Source organism: Paraphaeosphaeria sporulosa (assembly GCF_001642045.1).
Source record: "Paraphaeosphaeria sporulosa strain AP3s5-JAC2a unplaced genomic scaffold CC84scaffold_7, whole genome shotgun sequence".
Lineage (NCBI taxonomy): Eukaryota > Fungi > Ascomycota > Dothideomycetes > Pleosporales > Didymosphaeriaceae > Paraphaeosphaeria > Paraphaeosphaeria sporulosa.
In genome coordinates this window covers 39119-58690 of record NW_017253366.1, presented here as the reverse complement: position 1 = coordinate 58690, position 19572 = coordinate 39119, and the positions used below count along the sequence as shown (strand labels likewise).

General features: G+C 57.6%; 8 protein-coding genes across 8 annotated transcripts; 4 read left to right on the top strand and 4 right to left on the bottom strand.

Moving 5' to 3' along the window:
* Positions 1–677: 677 nt before the first annotated feature.
* Positions 678–1069, bottom strand: CC84DRAFT_835739 (uncharacterized protein). Its single transcript, XM_018187601.1, has one exon. It carries the CDS (start codon positions 961–963, stop codon positions 739–741), a length of 225 nt encoding a protein of 74 aa, XP_018033767.1. The 5' UTR covers positions 964–1069; the 3' UTR covers positions 678–738.
* Positions 1070–4546: 3477 nt separating this feature from the next.
* On the top strand, positions 4547–7209 carry CC84DRAFT_1248333 (apses-domain-containing protein; the record flags this gene model as incomplete). Its single annotated transcript, XM_018184261.1, has 3 exons — positions 4547–5474; positions 5526–5658; positions 5705–7209. Coding segments are annotated over 3 exons (2373 nt in total), but the record flags the coding sequence as incomplete, so codon positions are not given.
* A 580-nt stretch (positions 7210–7789) lies between these two features.
* CC84DRAFT_835682 (uncharacterized protein) lies at positions 7790–8435 on the bottom strand. Its single transcript, XM_018187600.1, has one exon. It carries the CDS (start codon positions 8367–8369, stop codon positions 7926–7928), a length of 444 nt encoding a protein of 147 aa, XP_018033765.1. The 5' UTR covers positions 8370–8435; the 3' UTR covers positions 7790–7925.
* Positions 8436–8572: 137 nt separating this feature from the next.
* On the top strand, positions 8573–10690 carry CC84DRAFT_1095684 (uncharacterized protein; the record flags this gene model as incomplete). The annotated part of the gene is made up of 4 exons (XM_018174625.1): positions 8573–8595; positions 8661–8871; positions 8930–9621; positions 9667–10690. 4 exons carry the CDS (start codon positions 8573–8575, stop codon positions 10688–10690), a joined length of 1950 nt encoding a protein of 649 aa, XP_018033764.1.
* Positions 10691–11136: 446 nt separating this feature from the next.
* CC84DRAFT_1206782 (uncharacterized protein) lies at positions 11137–12317 on the bottom strand (the record flags this gene model as incomplete). The annotated part of the gene is made up of 2 exons (XM_018182059.1): positions 11728–12317; positions 11137–11643 (listed from the first exon to the last, which is right to left on the bottom strand). The coding sequence occupies exons 1-2, from the start codon at positions 12157–12159 to the stop codon at positions 11137–11139; spliced, it is 939 nt and encodes a 312-aa protein (XP_018033763.1). The 5' UTR covers positions 12160–12317.
* A 490-nt stretch (positions 12318–12807) lies between these two features.
* On the bottom strand, positions 12808–13611 carry CC84DRAFT_1197176 (acyl-CoA N-acyltransferase; the record flags this gene model as incomplete). The annotated part of the gene is made up of 2 exons (XM_018181507.1): positions 12808–12922; positions 12976–13611. 2 exons carry the CDS (start codon positions 13609–13611, stop codon positions 12896–12898), a joined length of 663 nt encoding a protein of 220 aa, XP_018033762.1. The 3' UTR covers positions 12808–12895.
* A 665-nt stretch (positions 13612–14276) lies between these two features.
* CC84DRAFT_1197175 (WD40 repeat-like protein) lies at positions 14277–16599 on the top strand. The gene is made up of 2 exons (XM_018181506.1): positions 14277–15358; positions 15408–16599. Exons 1-2 carry the CDS (start codon positions 14402–14404, stop codon positions 16446–16448), a joined length of 1998 nt encoding a protein of 665 aa, XP_018033761.1. The 5' UTR covers positions 14277–14401; the 3' UTR covers positions 16449–16599.
* Positions 16600–17131: 532 nt separating this feature from the next.
* On the top strand, positions 17132–18665 carry CC84DRAFT_835468 (uncharacterized protein). Its single transcript, XM_018187599.1, has 2 exons — positions 17132–18054; positions 18111–18665. The coding sequence occupies exons 1-2, from the start codon at positions 17304–17306 to the stop codon at positions 18371–18373; spliced, it is 1014 nt and encodes a 337-aa protein (XP_018033760.1). The 5' UTR covers positions 17132–17303; the 3' UTR covers positions 18374–18665.
* Positions 18666–19572: the final 907 nt, after the last annotated feature.

Below are 19572 nucleotides of genomic sequence, written 5' to 3'. Positions count from 1 at the left end.
GGATCTTTTCGATAGTCATCGAAGGGGTAGAGGGGTCTTTGTTGCGGAGTTGAGCGTTCCAATCCTTCCTTTCTCGTCCTACGGATTCCGATTCTAGATTGCACACACCGTTCTGTTGGACGGACAGAAACACGTCCCCACCTAGGACCCTTACAAGCAACGACATCTTGGAAATCTGAGCTGATACCGGAGGCCTATTGTCGGCTCGGTATCCTCAAGAGGCCCGCTCGCGTATGAGAGGGAAGAATTGTGCTCGTATGTCGCTCTGATTAGGGCTCGGCCATTGCTTTCGCTAGTCATTAATATGGAGTTTCCTAATCTCGCCACGAGGGTGGTCAGCAAGTATCATGTAGAGACGGACGGGTGCGCGCGCTGCCACGATCCGCTTGCACATCGCGCCGGATGCGCAATGCACGTTTATTTTGGACTTTGCAGTCGATCTGCTGGGTGGCCTGGCCCACGCGAGCGCGGTATGACGACGGTCGCTCCAGCGTACACGGCTACATTGCACGAAGGACCGCTGGCGGGTCGCTTGACTGCACCAGGGTGGCATCTGAAGATTTGGTGTCGCCATGCTCGCTGTAGTGGAAGCTTGTATCCCGAGGAGCGATGTTGAGGCGTGATGTCGCCGCCCGCAAGCATATGATGTCGGCAGTGGTGGCACAGGCGTGAGGCCTGCTGCCACGTCTCACCAGGCGCCATGGCATGCGGTGATGGGGAGGGGAGCAGGCAGCGCGGCTATCTGGCATGGTGGTGCGAATCGCGGCCACGGGGAGCAGCATGAGGCTGGGGACGTGCCATGGAGCGCGGCGAGGCGACGTGTGGCTGGCCGGCGGCCGCTACGGACACAGTTCGCATGGCTCTCGCATGGGCATGAGGACTGCGGACGCCCCATGCTGCGCATCCTGGATCAGGTGACGCAGACGCTGGAAAGGGCGGCGCAGGAGTAGGAGCTCGCTCCATGTGGGATACGGCTCGAGGGGTGGCAATGTTTCAGTTGGCCCAAAGGACGCGCCTGTGTGCCCTCGACACGATATCGGCGGCCAGCTGGGGCATTGTCGGCCTGTCCCATGGGCAGCGCAACACGAGTGCGAATATTGGACGTCGTCGTGTGCGCTGCGAAGGATTGGAGGCCGCGAAGCGTGACTTTGCAGGCGGGCCCGAAGCAGCTAGGCAGCGCCAGCACATCATTCACACCGCAACAGCGTGTCCTATCGCGCACCACGGCGTCCCACGTCCGACGCCAGGCCCGTGGTACAGCCGGCACGTTTGGCCAGGGAAGCTGCTCGTCAGAGGGCGCGGCGGGCAACGCTGAGTGGCCCGAGGCAGCCTCTCGCCAGTTGCGGCCCCTCGACGCCCACTCGAGAGGCGCTGATTCGCGATGCTGGCTGACGGATCACCGTACTCTGTCGAGTCTCCACGTTGCACCAGCGCCCTCGTCGAGGACGCTCGCGTAGAGCACGTCGACCGTCGTCTCCGCTGGAAGCGCGCCCGCTGCGTTGCCACGCCCAGGCCCGGCGTGCAGCGTGCTGCCACCGACAACGTCTCCAGCGCTGTGCTGGCGTTGCTGGCTGTCCCCCAGGGCGTCGGTCTGCGAAGGCAGCCACCCAACCACCTCCGCGCGTCTGCAAACTGGCCAGGATGCGCCCGCACGGCCTGCCGTCCGTCCATCCCGCTCGTTTTGGGACGCCATCCCTGCGCGCGCTTGGCAGCCGTCGTGGGATCGCGGTCATTTAGCCTGAGATGGCAATGGCCCTCGCTGCTCCACGCTCCAACCACCTCGTCGCGGCCGCGCTGTTGGCCTGCCCGAAGCATCGAGGCCCGTTATCAAAGCGGAAAGACGGGCGAGGCGCTCGCTCGACGGCAGTTGGCCGCACGTTTCAGAGCGCGAACGTGGCCATCCGCGCTGCTCGCTGTCCGTCTCGCACTCGAGTGCGTTTCTGTCTCTGCACTGCACGCGGGCGCCCGGCCTGACTCGCAGCAGCGGCGCACATCATCGCGTCTAGCGCTCCACAAAACGACGCAGCGCTGGCCATCCGCACCGGTAATTCTGGGCCCGCTGTGGAAACGTTTCGGACAGGGGTGCTGTCCGATCACCTGCCGGGGCGGCGACAGCAACGACGGCCGTGCTGCGATGCAGTGTGGCCTCTGCCGTGCCGCGGCTTATGTAATACGATGCGCCGGCTTCTCAACGACAAAGAGGGACCCTACACAGCAGCCGCCTGCGGTGGCTCCACGTCCACCGCGGGACGTGCAGGCGCCAGCACGCCAGACGGCCCAGCATCTCTTAGCACCGGCGGCATCTGGCCTGGCGGCGGGCGCCCGAGGCAGCCCCTCCCTGCTCGACGTCTGTCGCAGCGGCGGATGGCGATATCAGTTCGCGCAGGCCAGGAATTTCTCCGCGCGCGCTGAGTGGCCGCGCCAATTCAGCCGTCTGCTCGCTATCGGGACCCCCGCCGGCGCCAGCGAGCGAGCTTGTCTCTGCGTGCTGTAGACGCCCGCTAGACTACCTAGATGCGAGGCAGACGGGCGGCCGGCCACTGGCGACGCTGGGGCGCGAGTGCTCCATGGGACGCTCGTGCTCGTGCTCGCGCTCCGTGGACGGTCGCAGTGGCAGAGGCAGCGCGTGCGGGCAACAACTCCCTAGGCGTGTCAACCGGACGAGGGCATGGTGCAGACCCGGTACGGCAGCGCATGTCTCGCCGTCAGGTGGCTTGGTGGAGGGCTCGCTTGCGTGCATGGCTCGTCGGCGCTCGTGGAGGCCTGTCCCTGCCGCGGCCCCCTGGCCATGCTGTATCCCAAGTCGGCCTCAGCCCAGTCAGCGTGCGCAGCGGCGTCGTCCGTGCCTTCGAGGCGCCGCTCTCCACGGGACTCACTGCTCGGCCCAGGCATGGAGCGCTGGCCGGCCCACCCGTCTGATCCTCTGCTCACGCTCCCCACCAGACCCGAATTGATTTTAGATTGTCTCTGGTCCGGAGCGCCTGTCGCTGCTGTCGAGGCCTGCCGCCAGCGTCCCCAGAGATCTCCACCGCCGTCTTTAGGCCCACGGAGCCACCTGCCTCGTCCTCTGCATCTGCAGCACGGTTAACGTTGCCTCCCGCCCTCGACGAGTGCAGACTGCTTCTTGCTGCAGCTTGACACTGGTAATCGCCCGCCGTGAGCTCGCGCCGTCCCGCCCACACAGCACACCACGCAGCCCAGCCCACCCACCCCCAGCGGCGTTCGTGCGCACAGGCTTCTTCGCGAGCGCGAGCCCTGGCACGCTGTCCACGAAGAGAAGCCATCCTGGTCAGATTGCACCGCGGGCTGTGCGCTCCTCGCCTGGCTCCGTCAGCCCTCTTAGCCTGCGGCCTGCCTGCTTTTCGAGCCTGCAGAGAATCCTGCACTGCAGCATCGCCGTCGACAGCGACCTCCTCCGCACCAGCAGCTCGCATCGTCACCGCAGGCTCCCGCCTCGCCGCCGTGAACGTCCTCGCTCGTCGTCGAGCAATTGGGTCAGTCCCCTTTTCCCTGACCCTCTGTTCCCTTGGTGCTGGGTTCCGTCCAGCAGTGACAGCCGGGCCTCGCCCCAGCAAAGGCCCGCCATTCGCGCCTTGTCTGGTTGACGCTCGGCGCTAGCCTCAAGTCACATCCCAACCACCTCCGCCTCTACACATCCGCCCTCCCCACTGCAGCCGCGAAGAGCCTGCTGCCGGTCCTCTACGTCCATCAGCGCATGCACTCCATTGTTCTTCGTTCTCGCTGTCCCAGCATTGGCCGCCGCGCATTGCACTGACCCCGCCCCAAAGCAGTGTTGTTGTTGTTGTTCCCTCGGCGCCGCACCACCTCCAGTATCGATACTCTAGTGCTTGGCCCGCAGCTAGCACCAGCAGCTAACGAGGCGCGCTTCAACGACGTTACGACCGGTTACGAAGCAGCAGCCGCACGCCCACGTCGCGCACCTCGACTGCACATGCCAACGGTGGCTGTCCTCTCGTCTCGCTCGCATTTCCCCCTGCTTCTACTTGCACCGGCATTGTTTCTTTGCTTGCATTGAATCCTTCCAAAAGCGTCTCCATCGTTTCCGCGAGATCCTCCGGCTTCACGACCGCGACGACCTAACGAAGTGCTTTTTGTCCCGTTCAGCATTGTTTGCAGCGTTCAGTTCCCCCCCCCGGCGGCTACGCGTGCATCGAGCATCTGCTCTGCCCCCTGGACATATTTCCCGGTCAGTGTGTTTCACCAAGCGTCCCGTACCACCGTCCTTTGCAGTGCGAAACGCGAACAGCCGTCTTCGCGCTCTACACGAGCTCGTGCGCGCGTCGCCGTTAGCATTGTTTGCCCACGTGTTTGATCGCCTTTCGTTGGTCCGCGCTGCACCTGACCGACGAGACTACTTTCCAGAGCAAACAATTGACTTGCGGTGTAGGATCTCGCCCGTCGACCGCACAGCGTGAAGCTATAACTGCGACCAGCTATCTCTCCGGCTACGTGCGCAGATCCTGCAACCTACTGCTGTAGAGCGCTGCTGTCTGTTGCCGCAGCATCAACCATCTCGGCTATCTAGAGATTGACTCGAGGAATCTCCGCAAGGAATTTCTCGATCCCACTGCTGCACAGCACCGTGTCTGTCAATACCGTAAAGCTGGCTCAGCCACTGCCCTCAATATCGTCGGTCCACGCCCGAGGCCCTGTCGACGCCTGGTACAATTCCCACTACTCGGCGAAACCTGCAGCGTCTACCGACCGTCTACCGAGCCTTCCGCAGATTCAACCGCACGCGAGCGGGTCTTCCACATCCTCATCGCCTCGGGGTGGTTCCTTCAGTGCATCGTCAATTGACAACGGAAGCGCCAGTTCCAACACATCGTACTCTGCTTCCGTCAACGGTCATACCGCAGGCTTCAAGACTCCCTCACCGGAGCAGGTCCCGCAACCTCTCAACCGCAACGGTCAGCCTTTGAATGTGCAGTCGCATCAAGGCTCTCCGTACGGTACTCAACAAAGCTACGGCTACCCTTCCGAGGGCTACAACAGCATGAACCAGATGCAATCGTATCCTGACGTGCATCAACCGCAAATGTCTGCTGCTACTGCTCACGCACCGGGGACCGCTGCGCCTGGAGGTCTTTCCCATTATGCATACCCTCCTCAGCCATCGATGCCTCTCCCCGGACCCGGGTATGGATCGGCACCTCAAGGCTACACTTCTTACGGCTACCCCAGCGGAGTACCTTCCCAGCTGCCTGTTTCGTCTTCGATGAACAATCCCATGGTTCCGCAACAATCAATTCAGCTTCCCGCCATGTCGTCCACGGCTCCTGCAGCGTCCTTGCCAGGGTCGCAGAGCTACGGAAACCCTCACACATTTGACCACACTGGGCAGATTGCACCTCCAGGGATGAAACCCAGAGTGACTGCCACCCTTTGGGAAGACGAAGGAAGTCTATGCTTCCAAGTCGAGGCCAAGGGTGTGTGTGTCGCGAGACGTGAAGGTGTGTTTGTATAGCAATAACCGTATAGATGACTAAAACTGACAACCTCAGATAATCACATGATCAATGGAACAAAGCTACTGAACGTTGCAGGGATGACTCGTGGGCGTCGGGATGGTATCCTGAAAAGCGAAAAGACAAGACACGTTGTCAAGATCGGTCCTATGCACCTCAAGGGCGTCTGGTGAGTGAACTGACATTCTTCTTTGGCCCTTATTAATCAACAACAGGATCCCTTTTGAACGAGCTCTAGAGTTTGCAAACAAGGAGAAGATCACGGAGCAGCTTTACCCGCTCTTCGTGCACGATATCGGAGCATTGCTCTATCATCCCTCGAATCAGACGAGGGCAAGTGTAGGCGGCGCTGCCATGGCTGCTGTTGATCGAAATCGGAGACCTGACTCCATGCAGACCAATCGGTATCTGACTGGCGGGCCGACGACATCGCAACCTCCAGCTCTACACCACCACCACTCGATGAGCAACCCGGTTGGGGCGGCCATGTCTCAACCCCCGCACTCGATCCAACCGCACCCAGCCTCGGGCCGTCCCGGTCTAGACCGAGCCCACACGTTCCCCACGCCTCCTACGAGTGCTTCGAGCATTATGGGTATGGGTAACTCGGGAAGCTCCTATGAATGGAGTAACGCCAATGTGCAAGGTGTGCAAGGAAATCAACCCTTATCTATCGACACAGGTTTGAGCAACAACCGCTCTGTGCCTACTACACCTGCAAGCACCCCACCTGGGCCTGTGCAGCAAGGTATGTCTTACCAGACAGCTCAGAGCTATGATGCTTCGCGCCCAATGTATTCGGCGCCCCCATCTCAACCCCCTCAATATCACACTCAGTCTCAGCCCATGATGGGCTACCCAAAGACTGAAATGGCACCGCCTGCTCGTGGTCCTGATCAGGGCGATGTTAAGCCCACCGACGCGATATTGGCTCAGAATGATGACTCTGTCAACCACAATGCAGGTGGCGATGAGGGTGGTGAGCATGAGTACACGCATTCAAGCGCGCCTTACAACGGCAACCGAGCCCCGTACGCGTATAATCCTGCTCCAGGCTCTGGTCCCATCACAGGCGAGCACCCTCATCTATCCCCTGAAATGACGGGTTCGCCTCACCAAAATGGCTCGGGGCGCGCAACGCCCCGCACGACCACCACCGGCCAAACGCAATGGAATTCGGGCTACCCGACGCCTCAGCGTCAAAATGGCCCCTCTAGCAATCTGTACAGCGTCATGAGTGATACGCGTACAACAAACGGAAACGCACAGCAAGACTCTTACCCTCCGCCCGGGTCTCAGTACCCTAGCCAAGGGTATGCCACGAACGGTGTGGCACCTGGCAAGCGCGGTCGTGATGACGATGAGGATCCGTATGGCCGCCCTGGAAGCGTTCAAAGCGAAGACATTGACGGCCTGAAGCGGCGAAAGACCATGGACGGCGGGGCTGTCGCTCCGCCGTACGGTCCAGATCCCAATGCCGGACTTCAGAGGTCTCGTACAATGCAGACGCAGCGCACCCGCAGATAAGCCTATTGTCCTCGGTTCGTGTTTGGGTGGAGTTTTGCCGCTTTTCAGACCGCGATAGACGCGATTCACGAGTGCAAGCATCTGTTCTCCCGAGAAGCACTTTCGCTGCCATTGCAGCGACCTCGACATGGACGCGTTCAGATGTCGAGGTACGGTGTAATCACGCCACAGCAACGAGCACACTCCCTCCCCAACGGGGTTTTCTTTGTGTTAAAATATTCTTCTCCTATGTTCCTCGTCGGCCTCTCCGTGTTGGAACTTTAACGACCTAACGACCTTCGCCTAGATACTAGGCGTTTCGAACCACCCAATCTTGGACTTTTCTACTTACGATATACGACTCCCTGCATGCTCGGCATATACGCATATGCAATATCTGAGGGCGCTATTGCTTAATGTTGCGGGTGACGATTCTGTACTTTCTACCAAACCATTTCCTTCTTGGTGACGACGTGGAGTGGAGCTCGAAGACGAATGGTCGCTCTGCCACGGCCAGCATATGACGCCGCCTCAGGCAGCCTCGCCAGGCGGCAGTATATTTAACAAGAGATATAGTCGACATAGTTGGTGTGCAGTGGCAGCGCGGGCCGACGACAACGACCCGACGGATGACACATAGTTGGGCATCTGACGACATTTGCAAGCGAAAACAATGGCGAAAAGTGATGTTTCATAACCGACCAAGTCATGTCTGTCCCTCGTCGGGTCCGTGTCTTTGGAGGCGGCAGTGTTTGACGAGGCGAAGCTATACACGACATGACGGGAAACAGACAATGCGATGACGATGCTTTGGAGGGTGCATGCTCGTTGGGCGGATGTTCTACTTGGCTTATGTTTCTTATTCTTTTTCGGTCAGCGCAACGAGCAGCGCTGGAACAAGGGTTATTGTTTTCGAGGGATTGTGTCTATTTAGGACAGCCGGCGACGGACTATTATGACTGATAATGAGGAATCAAAAGCTGTTCTTTCTGACCGTGGTGCACAACGTGTGGTGGTATTGCTGCGTGTATGCGTGGAGCGAGGGGAATGCACGTGCAGGCAAGCGGTGGTGACAGGGTGACATTGGGCCACGGCGGTGCCGTGGAGAGGGGTGGTGCGTTGAACCCATGGACTGGGGAAGACGGTGTTCGCAGGCCACGTACTCTTCCAGGCTGCCGTTTGAGGGAGCGCCCGACGATGCACGAGCATGGCACGAGCAGCAAAGTGGACAGGCTCGGATCGAGGCTCGTCAATGGATAGCAGGCGTGCAGTTGCAGCAGCAGCAGCAGCAGCAGCAGCAGCGAGTGGGGACATGCAGGTCCAGCGTCTTCGTGTGCGTGCAGCGTGAACTCGATGCTTGTACGTGTGGACCATGTCGGAAGGGTCTGCGCCAAGCGCCGAGGGGCGGCGATGACGCTGGCGGGCGAGTGGTGGGGTCGGTCAGCCAGCAAAACAAGAGCACAACAGGAGAGACGAACGCGCAAACACGCCGAGGCTGAGCAAGGCAGGAACATCGCCGCGCATATATCTGCCCGCCCCTCGCCGCTTTCCCACGCCCCCCACCCCACACCGCCGCCATGAATGTCATCAAGCTGCAGAGGTGCGCGCCGCCTGTCCCCCGCTGCTCGGTGCAAGTCGACGACGATGCTGACCGCAATGGCGCAGGAAATACCCGCAGTTCGACCAGGGCGAGATCTTCGGACTGCAGGATGCCTTCCGCAAGCTCGACGTCGACGACAAGGGCTACCTCGACGAGGCCACCGTCATCAAGGCGACGCAGCAGACGGAGCACCAGCCCTACGATGTCGTGCGCCAGGCCCTGAAGGAGGTCGAGCTCGACAGCTCGCGGCGCGTCGAGTTGGACGACTATGTCGATGTGCGTACGCCCCCAGGCACAGGCGCCCCGCTTGCGCGCCGTCGCTAACGTCCGGCAGCTCATCTCGAAGCTGCGCCAGTCCTCGCCCGCCCAGCAGCGCATGAACACAGGCCCCTCCCGCCCAGCCGGTGGGAGCGTGCCCTCCACGCCCGGCCACGCCCACAAGACCAGCACCGGCGGCGGCGGCAGGATCCACGTCCAGGGCTCCTCCGCCAACGTCACCCACACCATCAACGAGGACGAGCGCACCGAGTTCACCCGCCACATCAATGCCGTGCTCGCCGGCGACCCAGACATTGGCCACCGCCTGCCCTTCCCGACCGACACCTTCGAGATGTTCGACGAGTGCAAGGACGGCCTGGTGCTGAGCAAGCTGATCAACGACAGCGTGCCCGACACCATCGATGAGCGCGTGCTGAACCGCCCAGGCAAGAAGATCAAGACCCTGAATGCTTTCCACATGACTGAGAACAACAACATCGTCATTGAATCGGCCAAGGGCATTGGATGCTCCGTGGTCAACATTGGTAGCGGAGACATCATCGAAGTGCGAGAGCACCTGATCTTGGGACTGATCTGGCAGATCATCAGGCGAGGTCTGCTCGGCAAGATCGACATCAAGCTACACCCCGAGCTGTACCGGCTGCTGGAGGATGACGAGACGCTCGAACAGTTCCTGCGCCTGCCCCCGGAGCAGATTCTGCTCAGATGGTTCAACTACCACTTGAAGAACGCCAAGTGGAACAGGAAGTGAGCAAACCATATGTCACGCCGATAACTAAGCTAACGCGTTAGGGTCACCAACTTCTCCACCGACGTGAAGGATGGCGAGAACTACACTGTCCTTCTGAACCAGCTCAAGCCCGACATTTGCTCGCGTAGCCCACTGCAGACCCACGATCTCCACCAAAGAGCAGAGCAAGTACTTCAAAATGCTGACGCTCTCGGCTGCCGCAAGTTTTTGACTCCTACTTCTCTTGTTGCCGGAAATCCTAAGCTCAACCTTGCTTTTGTGGCGAATCTGTTCAATACCCACCCTGGCCTTGATCCCATTACCGAAGAAGAGAAGGCGGACATCGATGACTTTGACGCTGAGGGTGAGCGCGAGGCTCGCGTCTTCACATTGTGGCTTAACTCCTTGGATGTGCAGCCTGTGGTACAATCATTCTTCGAAGACCTGAAGGATGGAACCGTCCTTCTCCAGGCATATGACAAGGTTATTCCTAACAGCGTCAACTGGCGTCACGTCAACAAACCCCGGGAAGGCCAGGAGCTCATGAGGTTCAAAGCCCTCGAAAACACCAACTACGCAGTCGAGCTCGGAAAGGCGAACTCCTTCTCCCTCCCTGGTATCCAGGGCGCCGATATCACCGATGGCCAGCGAACCCTTACCCTCGGCCTAGTGTGGCAACTCATGCGAAGAGACATTGTCAGCACACTGAAGGGTCTAGCACAACGTCTCGGCAAGCGCGAAATCTCAGACCCCGACATGATTCGCTGGGCCAATGACATGGCCAAGAAGGGCAGCGGAAAGGGCACCCAGATCCGCTCGTTCAAGGACAGCGGCCTCACCAACGCCATTTTCCTGCTCGATGTGCTCTCCGGTATGAAGAGCAGCTATGTGGACTACGAACTTGTCATGCCCGGCAGGAACGACGACGAATGCTACCAGAACGCAAAGCTGGCCATCAGTATCGCGAGAAAGATGGGCGCTACCATTTGGCTTGTGCCTGAGGACATTGTCGCCGTCCAGAGTAGACTGATTACGACCTTCATTGGCAGCTTGATGGCGACCAGCGAGCGTATGGGCGGTCAATAGCGGACGCGACATGGAGAACTGTGTATAGCTGAGTCGGAATGAAGGATTCCGACGGCGAGATGGTGGGGTTAGAGTTTTTTTTTTTTTGGCTGTGGGACTGGACGGACAAAAAGAGCGTGGTTAGGGATTGCTGTTCTTTCTATACTCTCTTCTTCTAAGACATCAGGTCAAAAGAACACTTCACGTCAAATGATCTCACGATACCTCGCTGCGATTCATGCCTCTTGATTAGTCCTCGGGCGTATCCCCATGGGCCTGTTTAATCGCTCAGTGGAACCAGCGCTCAGATGTTCGTCTTGGCAGTTAGTGAAGCTTTGTGATCTTAGCACGCTAGCCAAGGGCAATCTTTAAGAAGGGAGAACTCATAATCTTCATTTGGGATGATGGTCCGTACCCAAGTCCACCTGCACATGTTGTTGAAGAACCAAGGGCCAAGTTGAACTTCGTCAACGCTGTCCCTGCTTGTACACTGGGAAGAATACCCCTCGCTTCACTTTGATGTATCTAGGCCGTACACGTTTCTGCGCTGGAATATCGATCCTCTGCGTGCAGGCAGTGATGGCACACAGCGAATCTAACTGAGTCGATGCACACATGCAGACGTCCCGGCACATACAGACGACCCAGCGCCTATAGCCATTGACCCCTTCGGTCGGATCCCAATTCTCAATGGCGCTGTCGCCCTGCGTCTTGAACACGTCCTCCATCTTGCATACATCCAAATGCCGGGGGGTCGGGGTCGGGCCCCATAAAGCCACATCGCTAGACATGTACCACCAAGCCACTGGTGTGAAAACCCACCTCACCCAGCTAGCCGGCGTCTTCGGCATAGCAAATTTCTTCCAGCTACTATTGGCGCTGGGCCGTGTATAGCTGGGATTACACTCAAGACAGCCCCTAAACACAGCGTCAGCCAGCGTCTTGAATCCTAGGGCCCGCGCGCTCCACATTCTCTTTACAACAATCCAAGCTTAGCAGCATGCATGGGCGGCTGTCCAGAAAAACAATCAGATTCTTCTAGGCGGAAACGGCGTGACCGTCGGGACCGTTGCGCGAGCAGTCGGGTTGGGAGGATCCGGGATGTGTGCCGGCGAATCTCGGTGCAGGAAGAGGAACTGCATGATACGAAGCCCTGCGGAGCGAGGCGAGCAACGCGTGCTACGGAGAATGGAAAGAATCCATTCTACACTTTCGAAAAACAGGCGGTCGAGCTCTGCGCGGACGGACTGGTTGGCCAGATAGATGGACCAGACTGAGTCGCACGGGCGATTGCCCTCTCTGTAGGAGAAGACGGCCAGCTTCGCCTCGCGCTTATTACTGCTTGCATCTCTCTGCACCTCTATCTTTTCAAGGACGTTCCTGGTTTGTGGCGAGTTGGCAAGGCAGTCCTCGTACGCGTGGGCGACGATCCGACTTTTGAGCTCATCGGACAAGCGTTGTAGGGAGTGGAATATTTGCGTAATCGGCATGATAACTTGTGAAACCTATGATCTGTGTGGGTTGGCGGAGACCTTCCAGTCGTGGAGGTATACCCTGTGGGATAGAAGTGGTGGTGCTAACCGAGGGTGTGGGATCGTGAGTGATGACGAGAGGAGTGGAGAAGCAGGGATACCTGGAGAGGATTGTTCAAGGACAAACGCGCGTGACTGCGCAGCATAATGTGGTCCCGCTACTTTTTGGTTTTATGAGCCTCGTAATAGCCCCGAAATGTCGAACTGTCGACGCCCAAGTCGAACGCAACCATCAGTGCCTCGTAATTGCAGCAAACGAGGCCATGTGCCTATACATAGGCGTCGAAAGGTCAACGCGGGCCTGCTGGAGCTCATCTTTCACTTCCAAACCATAATTCAACAGCTAAGGCCTTGGCCACCGTGGAATGTCCTAATTTGCGAGCCCATAAGACCGCGAAAGACTACACTTGAGCAGTGTCTTTGAGAACCGAGATTGCACCGTGCGCCCGGCGTCTCAATGTGGCGGTTTCTTGGCGTCACGATAGTTGGTTATATCCTTCACGGGTGTATCCCGAGATGGCTACACTAAGCGTTAGGTAGATCATACTTTTCGATATTTCTAGTGGGCAGATACTGCTATCGCGGTTCGGGCTCGAAATATCGGGGGTCTGTGGCGTCTGACGTCCTCCAGGTTCTATTTTCTACATGTCCATTGAATTTTTGTTTCAAGACCTAGAGTTTGCTATGCACCCACTCAAGCTTTGGCAGGTCTTATCATCAGCTGTGCACAAGAGTCAGCATGCCTCAAAACAGTCGAGAGAGGAACCAACTTGCCGTCCACCGAATCTCCTCCGGACCACCCCAGTTCCTCAAATCGAGCGCTATGCTCTCCACTGGCTCGAATCCGTACTTCTTGTACAATGGCTCCCCCATTTCACTAGCCTCCAGATACGTTTCCATGCCCGCCTCGTCTGCCTTGTCACATCCCCATCGGAGTAGCAAGCCTCCAGCACCCCTCCTGTGATGGTCCGGATGCGTCACCAGCGTGTCAAGCACCCAGTACGGCCTCGTTCCCATATGCTTCCTCTTACTCTGGTTGAACAGCTCATAGAACGCGCGCCAGACATCCGGATGACTCTCGGTATACATTTCCGGGATAGCCAGCTCGGCATTGACTTCATCCCAGGTACGAGACGTGGCGTTGGGGTCATGAGGTCGGATGTAGCGCCAGCGGGCGCCAGCTATGATCTCGCCGTTGCTGGTATCAACGCACTTGAGGTAGAGAATACCTTTGGCGATGCCGTCGCGGATGCTCTGCGTGACGCTCTCGAGGGTGGCCTGGGAGGGTTCGTGCTGATGGAAATAAAAGATTTTGTTGACGTCGTGCGCAAAGGCGGCGTGTCGAATACGCATGTATTGCTCTGCCTCGTTTGGAGTGAGGAGGGAGGCGGCGAGTTTGGGTCCTGGCATTGCTGCGGTTTCGAAAGGCAGCAGTTGTGTATATGGGCGTATCAGAGAGTAAATGTGTTTCACAAGAACAAGGGTGTGATTTCAGAGGAATCGGATCAAGTAGAAGCACAAATCACTTGACGTGTGACAAAGCGTTCAGATACGGTGGAGGTTACCTTCCTTATACGTTCGGCAGCATGACTCATCGTGGCGCCCTACGGACTGCTAACTGGACTCAGGATGCGTTTTGGATCAGGTCACTTGGCACGGCAAGAGCATGTGGATGTTTCGTCGAACTACGTTGATGGTTGACGGCAGAGTGGGGAGGAATGCAGCCGTGAGCTTGCTTCGGAATGACGGTCGGAACTCGGAATATTGTGGTGGGGACGGGGACCTGAGTGGACTGGAGGGCAGCGCTATGAATCGGTCTCTTTGACGCGACAACGTGATCTATCGGCACAATCGCGGTTCTGCCAGGCACCGTCATTCAGAGCATGATGCGTTGTGCGGTCGATTGTTCCCCAGCGGCAGCTCTCGAGAGGAGACATTCATTGAAGCCTCGTGAGGGCACAGACACGATAGGAAGAGTCGTTTTGCTCCATGCATCAGACGCATGTCGAGTAGACGCGAAAGCAACGTAGCCAGTGCACTGTACCGAAGGGCGAAGGGCGCTGTTGCTCGTTCGGGGGTGTGCGGGCAGCGTTCCATAACGACGCTAACAAGCTTACCCCAATGATCCTTGCAACTTTTTCGCAAACCACAATTTTCGCGTCTGCGAGCAACAGTTCCGCTCACGCCGCGCACCCTCCCAATGGCACCCTCGAACAAAGCTGCACAGAAGGCAAATGGCCCGAAACGCCATTTGTCTTCGCAAACGAAAGAATCCGCGCGCTCGAAGCCCTTGTTTGATCCCGAACCGAGCGATACCGAAGTAGCCACACTGCAGCCCGCGAACGGTCCGGCGGCGCCTGACTGGGAAGGATTCGATGGAGAAGACGGAACCTCTGAAGAAGAGGACGAGGAGGGCGAGGAGCAGAGCAGCAGCGGCGAAAGTGTAGAGACAGCCACCAAGAAGAAAGAGAAGCCCTTGCTTCCAAAAGATGCCGAAGAGGAGGAACTCGAGCGCATCATCTTCGGCGACTCCGCAGGCTTCAGGGAAGGCCTGGACACCTTTTCATTGGCGCCTGCGGGAGCTGCTCTGGACGCTGGTTCCGAGGCTGACGAAGACGATGGCAATGACTACGGCAATGTTGCCGACCAAGATCTGTTCTTCTTCGATGCTGGTCCCACCGCACAGCCAGCAGGGCCGCTTGCTCTCGCAAAGGCCGGCGACACAGAGGACGACGACGACGACGACAAGCCTGCCTGGGAAGACAGCGACGATGAGCGTCTGGTGGTGAGCTTGGCATCGGTGCCCCAGCTGCGGAAGTTGCGGGATACAGAAGACGATGACATGGTGAACGGGAAGGAATACGTGCGCAGACTTCGCCGACAGTACGAGCGGCTCTATCCCGTACCTGACTGGGCGGTACATGCGACCGGAAAGGCCAAACGGAAGCGGCGGCACATCGAAGACGACGAGAGCGATATTGAATCAGCGAGCGATATGGACATGGACGATGACGATCTCTCCACGTTGCCATTAGCGCGACTGCTGAAAGATGCGGACATCCTGTCTCGGACGTCGAAGAGCTCCGCAAAGAGAAGGAAGCTGCAAGCGGGCACTGTTGAGATCGCGAGACTGAAGGATGTGACCGGAGCGGGCCCAGTTAGTACCATTTTCCTGGATTTTGACCCAGCTAACGTGCTCGCAACAGTCTGCTATAACCTCGTTGTCCTTCCATCCTACGTATCCGCTGCTCCTGTCATCTGGGCCCAGCTCGACGCTCTCTCTGCACCACGTACACCCGTCGGACCCCCACAACCCTAACCCGCTTCTCACGGCTCTCCACATCAAACGTACGCCACTCCATACAACCGCGTTCCATCCCTCGCCGTCTGATTCTCGCATCTTTTTGAGCGCACGAAGGCGTTACTTTCACGTGTGGGACCTTACGACAGGCACGGTAGAGAAGGTCTCCCGCGTGTACGGCCACCAGCATGAGCAGCGCACAATGGAGCACTTTGCGTTATCGCCCAACGGCAGGTACTTGGCGCTGCGCGGTTCCTCAAAGAAAGGTGGTGGTGTCGTCAATGTCCTCGATGCAAGGACACTACAGTGGGTGGCACAGGCCCGCGTCGAGTCCAAAGGTGGCATCGCCGACTTTGCCTGGTGGGGCAACGGCAACGGTCTCGTCATTGCGGGCAAGAGTGGTGAGGTAACGGAGTGGAGTGTTCAGGATGGCGTAATTGGAAGATGGATCGACGAGGGTGCCGTGGGGAACACAACCATCGCAGTGGGTGGTAAGAGCGGAAGAGATGGGTGGATTGGTGGTGACAGATGGGTAGCGATTGGAAGTTCCAGCGGCATTGTCAACATCTACGATCGGAGAGCATGGAGCGAGGACGACCCTGCGACCACCGGCAACACCGATGTTGTCAATGGTGGCATACCCAAGACCCCAAAGCCGTTGCGAGCTCTCGACAACCTCACGACCCCTGTATCACATCTCCAATTCTCGCCAGACGGGCAGATACTTGCCATGGCCAGTCGCTGGAAAACTGCAGCTCTCAGGCTGGTACATCTACCTTCAGCAACAGTCTTCAGGAACTGGCCCACACAAAAGACTGCTTTGGGCAGGATCACGTCAATCGCGTGGGGCAGCCCCTCCGAGGAGGAGATCAAGGAGGGTAGCTTTGCGCTACTAGCTGTCGGCATGGAGACTGGGCGCATTCGGATGTGGGAGGTGAGAGCGTGATGCGTCCGGAAATAGATATATTAGGCACAATTTCGAGCATCCCAGCAGTGTGGTCGGACTATTTGTTATCGTAAGTCTACCGAGGCATCCCTCATACCACTGGCGTTCATTTGGAACATACCCTGTACCTCTTCGCTTGATTTCGATTCCCATCTCCGTCTACATATACAATCGCATTTTCAATCGCGATCGTAGCTTCGTCAAGGATGGATCTCTCCGTAACCATTGCGGAAGGTGCAGTTGGACTGCCGGCTCAAAGGGCAGTCCCGGTCTCGACCTCAGGAGATAAGCTGGACACCCTTCCCCAGCGCAGACTGCCTTGTGTCGTCCTGGGATGGCCTTGAGACAGCCCAGTGAAAAAATGTGATTGGCAGCTAGTACTGCGTATATTGTTCTGCCAATTGCGTGGGCCAGCGAAGGGTAGGACACGTTTACGGGCATCCCTCACTCCAACGTCACACACTGCGCTTGCTTCCACTGCCGCAACCTCGCCTTCCCTCTGACCAGCACCACCAGCGCAATGCAGCGCAACGGCAAGAAGCTGCTCGCAGCGGCCAAACAAACAATGCGCGCACCTTCGCAAACTTTTGCTCTGTCAACCTCACATCTTGGTCCTGCACCCGCCTCCCAGTTTTGCACAACACACTTCCCAAAGCATTTTCGAGGCTGCATTCTAGCTGCAACATTTTCTTGCCCTCCCTTCTGATATGGGAAGAAGCAAAAACACTGCTCGCAGAAGAAACAGAAACAAGAAGAACAAAATCACTGCCGAAGAGTGCACGAATCGTCGTGGACCCATATCTTGCGTCTCTAACAACGCCCTCCACCATCATCGTCACGGCAACAACGTCAACCATGAGTATCTGTCCAGGAGCGTCGGAACAGCCTGCGTCGTCTGGTATGTCCTCGTGGCTCTCAGTCCTTGAGAGCCAAGAGGAGCTATTCTCCAAACATCCCCCGGCAGACTATCAACACCAACACCGACAACGCCACAATTGGTTGCCACAACCCAGCAGGTGGTGGCTGTGCCGAGCATTCAGATGGATACGCGATTTCACCACTGTCTTCCTGCGCTTGCTCATGAGTGAACATTGGGTCGATCAAGTGTATACTCTTGTCCTACTCGTGGGATTTCTTTGCGGGTGTTGGGCCGCGATAGAAGGTGTATTACACATCGTGAAAGGAGCTGCTGCCCAAGACATCGACTGCAGCATTGTCTACGTTACGATACCTGGTCCGATCGTGACGGTATCGCTAGTCGGGCAGACACCCACGGACCCAAATCACGGCACATACTATTACTCGGTCATCAACGGGACAACGCGTTGGCTTGACAGCATTCAACCGCCAACCCGCTCCCGCAGTCCTACCCTTCCGGCTTCTGGGCAAAACCCAATATCGCCAGGAATCACGACGAGTCCTCCGCCATCACAGGTACCTACGCCAGGACTGCCGCCACAACCTGGCGGTTCCACCGCGACGCGTCCGTCCGCTCTGCTGAACATACCTTTCCAAAGTGCTAATAGTAGTGCAGCCTTACCATCAGCGGTGCCACTGCCACCTGCTCGTCCAGGCGCGTCGAGCGCAACGACTTCCCCGATCACATGTGAGCGACTTTGACTGTCATTTCGAATCACCAACAGCACTAACACGCGTTCACAGCATTGCCTATTTACGTACCGCTGCCCTCCTCAGCACTCAGCTCCGTCGCTGTACCCATTGAAATTCCGCCCCGCTCATCGCCTCTTGTTACAAGTACCACAGTGCCGCCCGGGGCTATAACTTCGTTCCTACCACCTGCGAGTAGCCAAGGAGCGCAAGCTCCACCGCTAGGTCCACCCCCTGTCGTCGTAACAAGCACGTTGAAGAGCTCTGCTGAGACTTCTACGGTCGTCACTACTTTGTCAAATGGACCCAATGTGTGAGTGACCTTGTTCTTGATGTACCCTGAGGTGCTTATCACAAATATGGTAGGCCATCTACGTCTAGAGGAGCTTCGCAAAATACGCAGAGCCAAGGTCGACCATCGGGAATTCCTTCTACAAGTCCCATCGCGAGCACGCTGCAAAGCTCAGATCTTCCAGGTAATCCGGTTGACATTTCATCAGCGGTGCCACCCGGTGCATCTTCCTTGGTGCCTCCGAATGTGCAGCCTGGTGCTACGAATACGGCTTCTGTTTCGGCGTCGATCTTTCCACCTGTATCGTCCTGGAGCACGTTAACTACTCTTCCAGCGGTTACTTCAGTCGGTCCTTCGAATGTACCGTCATCTGGTTCTTCTAGCAACGTGCCTGTGTCCTCCGGTAGTCCACTGAGTACATCCTCAACTGTATCTAGGTCCCTTGGAGTATCGACCTCTGCCCCTGCTGGTTCTTCTGCGGAGTCTGCTCAGTTCACTGTGTCTTTGCCTAGGCCATCCGCTACCTCTGGTGTGGAGGTTCCCTCCAGCAGCTTTAGGAGCCCTTCCGTTCCAAGTCCGGCACCAGCGTCCTCTTTCGATACCTTGCCCATGCCAAGTTCGATTCTGGCACCGACTCGCCCTACTGTGCCTTCCGGAGGCACCACATCCCAAGTTGCATCACCAGTAACCTCGCTAACATCTAGCGGCAGCCCATCCCCTTCTTCACCTGTGACACACTTGACGCCGTCTACGGTCCTGCAGAGTATTATTTCGGGCTCCACTGTGACTCTAACAGTCTCTAACGGTGGCATATCGTCTGCGACAAGGTCCTCAAGCACAGATTCAAGGCCAAGCTCGATATCCACGACTGTCACTTTAATTAGGACGTCTACAATGCCCTTGGGCTCAACATCTGCCACAACGATAAGTGCTACCAAGTCGGCTATGATTCCGCCACCACCACTGGGATTCGTCAACACGACATCGTCGGCCAATTCAACTTCTAGCACAACCAGCTCGCTTATGTCGAGCCAAAGTTCCTCTAGGACGTCCTCATTCGGTATCAGCAGCTCCTCTGTTGTTTTTTCTTCAAGTTCCGGTGGCGCAACGAATCCGAGTCGCTCTTCCTCGCTGTCTTTGTCGTCGCAAGCCGCAAGCCCTTCATCTTCGATTCCTTCTGGTGTTGTAGGTCAGCCCTTGTAGTTTTAGGATGCCCCTTAACCT